Source organism: Solanum lycopersicum, chromosome 1 (assembly GCF_036512215.1).
Source record: "Solanum lycopersicum chromosome 1, SLM_r2.1".
Taxonomy (NCBI): domain Eukaryota; kingdom Viridiplantae; phylum Streptophyta; class Magnoliopsida; order Solanales; family Solanaceae; genus Solanum; species Solanum lycopersicum.
Genome location: NC_090800.1, coordinates 93,836,291 through 93,845,226, shown reverse-complemented (window position 1 = coordinate 93,845,226; position 8,936 = coordinate 93,836,291). Strand labels below are relative to the sequence as shown.

Here is an 8,936-nt window from a genome sequence, read left to right as displayed (position 1 = left end):
GTGTATGTTTGTGGCCGGTGCCGTTGTGTATAGAGTATATGGGGTTGTTTGCTAGTTGTATTAGGAAATATAATGCATGCATTAGGTGTGTATTAGTAATGCATAGCATTTTAACAGTTGCATTAGATTAAATAATTACAAAACTACCCTTATACCCTTTTCATCTTCATTGTTTTCATGAGTTTTCATTTTTATTTTGATTTGCTTTTTGTTGTTTTTTAATTTGTTAGTATTTTGACCATCTCCAACCCACCTCTATTTACTCTCTATTTTCTATTATTTGGTGAGTAAAATAGAGAATGCTCTTTAGAACCCATCTCCAAATCACTCTCTCTTCTTCAAATTTAGAGAGTTGAATACTAGTTCTTCAAATTTGGAGAACTACTATTCGCACTCTTTATTTTATGTTTATAATATATTTTTATTATTTTTCAATTAAGATATTATTTTACATATAGTTTCATTTAATTAAATATTTAATATTCATAACTTATTTAAATGTAATATAATATTTTAAAAAATATATTATTTAATATATATTACTTTAATTTCATATAATTTATATTTTTTTAAATTTTTATCAATGATATAAATTTATTTTATTAATAATTTTCATTATAAAGAATGTACAAAACTAAAATGGTAAGATGAAAAAATTAATTTAAATACAAATAACAATACAATATATGGCGTAATAATTTAAATACAACATGAACTATAATAATAACATAATAATTAATTCGTGTACACTTTGGGTATCTGTTCGCGGATGACCTAACTCGTGCTGTGAATCAGTTTTACTTCATATACCTCTCCACCAATAGATAGAGACAAATAGGAATAACCGAACCACGTCTACAAAATGCCAGTACCATGCAGCTGCTTCAAATTTGGAGTTCTACAATTATTGCACGTCTGTTACATTTTCGGAGAAAGAATATGCTACATGACATAATGACTACAAATAGTATATTACACAATGTGATAATTGAGGATGAACGTAATCTTAACGCACCAATTCAAGATGTTGTAGAGTCTTCGATTCTAACGGAAGAAATGTTTTGGATGAAATATTCGATTTGAACATTTTTTAGCTAGACATGAAAAAATTAAGGACAAAAATGACCATTTTGAATTCCATAATGCATTAATAGAGCATTTATGAGACTAACGTAATAATTTCGAAAATTGAGTAATTATGAAATGTTTATCTAATCGTATTGTAACTTATTTGAATTTGTTCATTAGTTTATATATTATATAATATTCTCGTGCAATTTATGGTATTTAAATTTTTTGAATAAAATATAATAATTAAATTTAAAAAATTGATTTATTTTGTATCACTTGAGAATTATATAAAATAATTACTGTAAAAAATAAATAAATGATTTATGTCATGAAATAAGAAAATAAGAATTAAATAGAAATAACAATATAATATTGATGAGAGAGAAAAATTCTTTTTTAAAAAGTAAAATAAGAGAATTAGGTTGGAGTTGGTTGTTTGAGAAAATAAAGAAATCTATATTTGGATAGTAAATATAGGGTTGTAGATTCGACCTCAAGTCTTTAACAACCTCTTTTAAATAAAAACAGTAATCTAATTTTAATCAAAACTTTTACGATTTTCACAATAAATTTAATTTACAAAAAATATTTGCTAATTTTTATAAAATCTTTTTGACGTAATAGTACAATTATTTAATATTATTTTTTGAAAAAAAGGAAGAGTTATTGGTATTTTAGCAAATAAATCTTTCTTGATATTTTAATAAAGAATTATGTTGCAAAGGAAATGTCCAAATAAATAAAATGTGAAGGTATTTTTGTAACCATATGTTTCTTAATATAAATTGTATAAAATTTGTTATCTCTAATAATCAAATCAAACTATATATAAGAAATAATACTTGCATAATTTATGTATTTATTAATAATACAAGCATTACTAGTACAAGTATTATTAATACACTCTATTTTATATTATTTATATACACTCTACCAAATGACTATAATGTTATACACAATGATCTTACGGGCTAAAATTCTTACAAAATTAAGATTCGAATTCTTCTTGTTGTGGGTTTTGTTGGATGGTTTACTTATTAAAATTATCTTTTTCATACAAAAATTAAAATAGAAGATAACATAGTACTATTACTAAATTAATAATCTATTGGATTTGCTTACGTAATGTTCAAATAAAATATGATTCTATCCATCATTCAAAGGACTTCTCGAGTAAGGGTACTAAAATGGGAAAAGGGTTAAAAATGTCCTTAATGTATGGGAGATTGAATGTATGATTTTTTTTGTTCTCATTTCATCAAATCCACTCATTCTTTTGATACGTTTTGGGATACAAATTAAATTGCACTTATCTTCACTATCATAAAATTAGTAGGTCAATTAATATTTTTTTCGAGAGAATGATGATATATAAAAATTTTTATAACCTTTTTTTAAAGATTTGAATTTACCGAAAGAATTTGATAGTATTTTATTATTCCTCCAAATAATTTTATAGAAGAAAGATGAAGAAAGAAAAAGTAGGATCTTTTAGAAATGAGTTTGAATTGATGGATATGATTGAGAATGAAATTGGGTCTAATTACATGTGGACCAATAATTATAATGCCAACACATGAAATTTTAAATATTATTTTTGCCACATCAGCTTCTGTTAAAGGGAGGGGTATTTTAGGTTGAAATTTTACTCGAAGGGCATTTTTGATCCAAATAGTTAGATGGGAGGGCATTTTTAATCAAATAGATGGAAGAAGGACATTTTTGAGCTATTTCTAATACCTTAAGGGCATTTTTGATCCTTTTCCCATACTAAAATAATGTATTAGTAATTTGCTATTGGAGCATTAAATATCCACTAATAACAGGAAAGTTAACATATTATCCCTTTTTCAAGTAATAATTATTTATTATTAACTATATATAAGTATCTTTTAAGAAATAATAAATAATAGAAATAATATCATAATTTTATCATTTGATATTATGAAATTTAATACTTTGAAAATTATGTTAGATGATAAAAAGCAAACGGAAAACTATAGTTTGTAAAATAAGGCTTACGCCTTAGGCTTCCAAGCTCCAAATTTTTATATCAAGAATAAGTTATGCGTTAAAATTTTTAATGAAAAAACTAATTATGTATGATTAAAAATATGATATTTTAAGATTGTAGTATTTTACCCGCTTTAATATCTTTTGTACTTTGTTAAAAATAAGAATTGAAAAGTGTCAGATAAAGTAAATTACAAATTCTTTTTATTTATTTTTAAATTTGAGTTTTAAGAATTACAACAAGCATATTTAAATGAAATATATAATGGTTCTTACTCTTATCTTTACTCAATATTTATCGATTTATTACTTATAAAAATAAAATTTAAATAAATATGTATATGAAATTTGTTTATATTTTAGATTTCCAATTATATTAAACCGCTCGTCGTCAAATTTCATTTACGTAGGGATCGAGAGGGTAAACTGAGACCGTTTCCAAAAATTATAAATGTAATCAAACATGTATTTTTGTAGACTGCTTCCTTATCTACACGAAATATATTTATATTTATGGACATATTTTTGTTCCATAAAAAAAAATAATATCGAAATGGGCTAAACTTGTTTGACCCGCCTCTTTTAGCTCCAAGTTCCAATAACCAATTGAAGCCTCACGGTAGTGTCTCCGTTTCTAGTTTTTCTAAAAATCTTATCCTCATTGTCGATCGGTTCTCCAATGGCGAAGCCAATCGTTGACACGGAGTACATCAAAGAAATCGAGAAAGCTCGTCGAGACCTCCGCGCTCTCATCTCCAACAAAAGCTGTGCTCCGATCATGCTTCGCTTAGCGTAATCTCTCTTTCTTTCACTCTCCACACATATGTATATATGTTTTTTTTTTATATATAATAGATGTATTCATTTATATTTCTGCGCTAGGTGGCACGATGCAGGAACCTATGATGCTAAATCTAAGACTGGTGGACCCAATGGTTCTATCAGAAATGAGGAAGAGTTCACTCACGGTGCTAATAATGGCTTGAAAATCGCTCTTGATTTTTGCGGTAACCCCCGGATTTTCATTGTTCAGCTTCATTCTCTGTATTTTCATAGTATTATTATCACTCATGGTGTTGTTGATTTAAGCTTATCGAGTTGACTAATGTATTAGCTGTATACGTTTGCAATTTCATCTGCATTGCCGTTTTGAAATCCTTTCCGTATAGACTCAACCAGTATAATTCTTTATTTGATTTGTGGAATTTACACTGAGTACTAGCTTAATTATAGATTTCTTAATTCAAAAGAAGTTTAGCAAGGTGAAAAGTTATCAAAAGTCAGTGTTGCAAATAAAACTGTTGATATCTACTTTCTATTATAGCCATAAACTTCAAACTATTAGATTCTGTACTTGGTGAAACTGCTATGAGGGGAGTGACGTTGAATATTTACAAATATTTCACCCGATTAGCTAGGCTTTAAAGGATGGATAGGATGAGAGTTGGACGGTCACCCCACCCTAAAAGCACTGATGAAATCTATGGGTTGTTACTGATAATGTGATGTGCTTCAGGGAGTCTCACCAAAACTATCCTTAGTGAAAAGCAGCCAATTGTTTAATTTTAACTATTTTAAAAATAAAAAATGTATTCCCATTCATTCGTTAAACAGAGTGTCGTGCAATGTCGCAAACTTGAATGTTAACTTGTGCAAGTCTCCCCAGAAAGCACTGTTTGATGCAGACTTCTCCTTAAAATTGTGAATGACTTTATCGTTACGATTTTTAACATGTTACGTTTCTCCTTGCAGAAGCAGTTAAGTCTAAACATCCAAAGATTACGTATGCAGATCTATACCAGGTGACTCCATTGTTCTATTTCTAGAAATGTTTTTTCTTTGTTTTCATATTGCTTAGAAAGGATGATCATCAACTTGATCATATCTTTAAGTGAATGAGTGGCTCAAGTGATAAAGATTGAGGCGATACTCCGGTATTGTAGATCAGCATTATAGAGTGGAAATTGTTCTTCTTGTAAGTTCAGATTTCAAATGAGATTTGTTGGAGAAGTTTACTTCTAGATGATTCTCTTCGTTTGACCTACTTAATTAGAGTAAATGGAATCCATGCTACAAGGACTACAGATCTTGCCTACCCTCAACTTATCCAATATGTGGAGAAAGAATGAACGAAATTGAATGTGAAACGTTCTATTTAAGTTTTAATAGTGTTGCTTCCCGTTCTGTTGGCCATGACAATTTACCGAGTGTTTGTAAGTTATAACATATAAATGACAGTCTGACACCTGACAGGTGACGTCTTGCTGACATGGCACATGAAAGTCAAAGACAAATTCATATGGAATGATGAAAATGCACCTTTCATTTGTGCAAGCGCTTTTTTCTTTTGGGGTTAGACGTTGTAGCGATAATATATCCTGAATGAGGATCCTGGATCTTTTACTTAATAACTGAAATTTATTATATTCTGTCACATTTCAATTGTTGGTGCTATGTTTTTATTATCATCTGTTAATGCACACATTAGTTGAGGGAAGTGGTATTCTTATCAAAAATCTGTTCCATGTTTAGCTTGCAGGTGTTGTTGCAGTTGAGGTGACTGGTGGTCCGACTATTGAATTTGTCCCTGGTAGGAAGGTAACAAAGCTTTTACCTTTTGTTACTTCTTTACCAACCACTTAATAGTGAAGTGCTAATGCTTTTATACCTCTGTATTTTTCCTCAGGATTCCAGTGTTTCTCCAAAGGAAGGGCGGTTACCAGATGCTAAACAAGGTTTCACGAACTGATTTTCTTCTCTGTATAGGTTATCATGTGGCCTGCAAAATCTTTTTTCCTCAGTGGGAATATGACACCTACTAATTAGCACGCATATAACTGCAAGTGTTTTCTAGGATATTTGTATTAGTAAATCATGATGGCTATCTCAAAACCTTTAGATGAGACAACATATAAATCCACAACCAAACGTAAGTGGAAGATGAACTAGACAAGGCATGGAGTGCATCCTAAGGGTAAGGTGTTGAGGAGTGGAAAAATAAAGAATTAGTGTCTTGTTGGGGTTTCTAGTTGAACGGTAGTATTCTAAAGGGGTAACAACTTATAAAAGTCTACAAAAAAGAATATCAGAAAGGATGACATGGCTTAGTTCGTTATGGACGTGGTGGGTGGTGTATTTGATTAATCCCAGCGTCGAATTGGAATTTAGCTAAACCTGAAATAAGGAACTTTTATTTCTGTTGATCTCATCCAAAAAAAAAAGTTGAAGGTGGCATTCCTGTCTGACAAGTCCTGTTTTACCTAGTGCTTGTCAGTCTATGCGCATACTCCCTACATTTGACACTTGTGTGCATAAATGAACATTTTAATGACTCCTGAAAAATTTATCTCTAACAAGTCCAATATTGAAGGTCTTAATGCATTGCTGTTCGGTTAATTGTTGGGTTGAAGATATGAGGATGTCACAATGTCGTACTGCTATATTTATAAGATTGGAAGTGGAGATGTTGAGTATGAGCTGGCAAAACAATTCATAATTCCTATGATTAGTCTGCTTTGGCTTAGCCGTCATCACCTTATGATGATTGTAGTTATTTCAGCTTTCAATGATGTTTCTCTTGAAATTTTTTATGTTGAAAAGTAAGTGTTCATATCTAAATAAATCATTATTCGTGCTTAGAGGTTCACCTTTTGGCTCATAGTTTGTAAGAGTCAATTCTTCTGTTTGCAGTGTTTTGTCAACAAGATTCAGTTGTTTAACTTGTAGAAGGTTGATCTTCTCCGATTCTTTTGTGATTGATGGTAGGTGTGCCGCATCTTAAAGACGTATTTTATAGGATGGGTTTGTCTGACAAAGATATAGTGGCTCTATCAGGGGGTCATACACTAGTAAGTTGCCTTCTCTTCCCATAGTTGTAGATTAGTTCTCAAATTTTTATCTTCTTCTTCTCTTGTACTAAGAACCACAAGTAACATGTTGTAGTGATGAAATCCAAACACACATTCAGAGCACTAGACAATTAGTTCATTTGATATGTCTGCAGGGAAGGGCACATCCAGAGAGATCAGGCTTTGATGGTCCATGGACAAAGGAGCCACTGAAATTTGACAATTCATATTTTGTGTAAGAAATATGGGCATATAAGCTAGTTGTTGGATACTTATGGCCTTTTCTTTGAAATGGACTCCATAGCCTTTTTCTTTTTGAGGAAGGGCAGTAATAAAGTATATCTTCTAGGTTGGTCACTAATTATTATTGATTTTTTGAATCCAGGGAGCTGCTTAAGGGGGAAAGCGAGGGATTACTGAAACTTCCCACAGACATTGCTTTATTGGATGATCCTGAGTTCAGACATTATGTTGAGCTGTATGCTAAGGTAGAAGTTAGTTAAAGGATGAATGAAATTTTGGTTATTTCTAGTTCAAGTTATGACAACTTTGAGTTTGCTAACAGTTCATACTTAGAATAACGCAAGATGAAACAGGATGTTTTTCTAGTTTTTAATCTTGCGAGTCTAGTTGCAATTTGTAGAGGGGAGTATGTGAGAGAAAATTCATTTAAACAGATATGAGTCATTAGTCTTTGTTCCACAATTATAACCTTCAGTGTTAGTTAGAAACTTTCTTTGGGAACACCCTCTCCACCTCCACGAGGTTGTAGTAAGGTCTGTGTAGGACCCTACCTCGTGGGATTTGGGGTATGTTGTTGTAGTTGTGTTATAGAAACTGTGTGCTGATTTTAATTTCCTGCATTCTTGCTTTGGGTGCTATTCCAATTATAATGACTACTGTTCTGTATTTTTATGAGAATGATTACGACTTCACAGTAGTGGTTCTAGCAGTAGGAACCAAAGGACATGTGGAATACAAAAGGTCTTTAACAGGCTGTATTGTGTGGGAAATAGTACTGATAGAATAGGATTGACAGCTTAATTGAGACCTACTTTTTCATTCTCAAAGGGACCTTCGACATTAAGTATGACCTAGTTCTCAAAAAAAGTATGACCTAGATAACATCTGTTCTATACATTTCAAGGTATTTTTTGTGTGTCAGAATTATTGGCTGGACATTTTGCAAATATATTGTGTAATGGCTAATTGGGCCATTTTTATTTGTGAGGCAAGTCTCTGAATCAATGTGATCATACAAAAATCCCTTTTTCACATGCTGTTTGCTTGATATTACCAATGCTGTTTGCTCTGTACGAGCCATATAAATTTGCTTGTTGGTATGAATTAATGTCATATTTACTAAATATTGCAGGATGAAGATGCCTTCTTTAGGGATTACGCCATATCACACAAGAAGCTGTCTGAGCTAGGGTTTACCCCAAGTTCTGGTTCCAAGGCTACGGTGAGGGATGGTACTATTTTAGCACAGAGTGCTGTAGGTGTTGTTGTGGCTGCTGCAGTGGTGGCGCTGAGTTATTGGTATGAAGTGCGGAAAAGGATGAAGTAAATTGCAGCAGGACTGGTTGCATTCTTACTTGCATATTATTCACCAATCTCGTACCCGTTATTGATTAAGCGTACCTATTCTCTTCCCCCAAATAAAAACATGTAATGTCGACTATACAAAAATATAGTAACGAATTGGTTGTACCCGTGTTTATATTTGATACCCATACTTTTGGAAGGGTTTTGATTTCTATCTGCGTTGGCTATCGTATCAGATGATTTTTGCGTTAGGAATTTGACATAGAAAGGTTGGTCAGATCAGATAGAGCATTATTGACCCTTTGTTCCATTTGCGTATTATTTAGCGGCATATCTTCTTATTTTGCCTAACATTGTCATTTATTGTCCACAAATAAGCATAGCATTTTTCAGTCCCATCATTTATGGTTACGGTGCATGAATGCGCCTACCCCGTGCCTTTGCTACGAAAGAGAC

General features: G+C 31.6%; 1 protein-coding gene across 1 annotated transcript; it reads left to right on the top strand.

Annotated features, from left to right (window-relative positions):
- The first annotated feature begins 3,633 nt into the window (after positions 1 to 3,633).
- Positions 3,634 to 8,712, top strand: LOC101264261 (L-ascorbate peroxidase 3, peroxisomal). Its single transcript, NM_001308331.1, is given in 9 exon segments — positions 3,634 to 3,876; positions 3,967 to 4,091; positions 4,837 to 4,886; positions 5,617 to 5,682; positions 5,771 to 5,819; positions 6,850 to 6,932; positions 7,088 to 7,167; positions 7,318 to 7,420; positions 8,308 to 8,712. Coding segments are annotated over 9 exon segments (864 nt in total). The 5' UTR covers positions 3,634 to 3,763; the 3' UTR covers positions 8,503 to 8,712.
- The last annotated feature ends 224 nt before the right edge of the window (positions 8,713 to 8,936 follow it).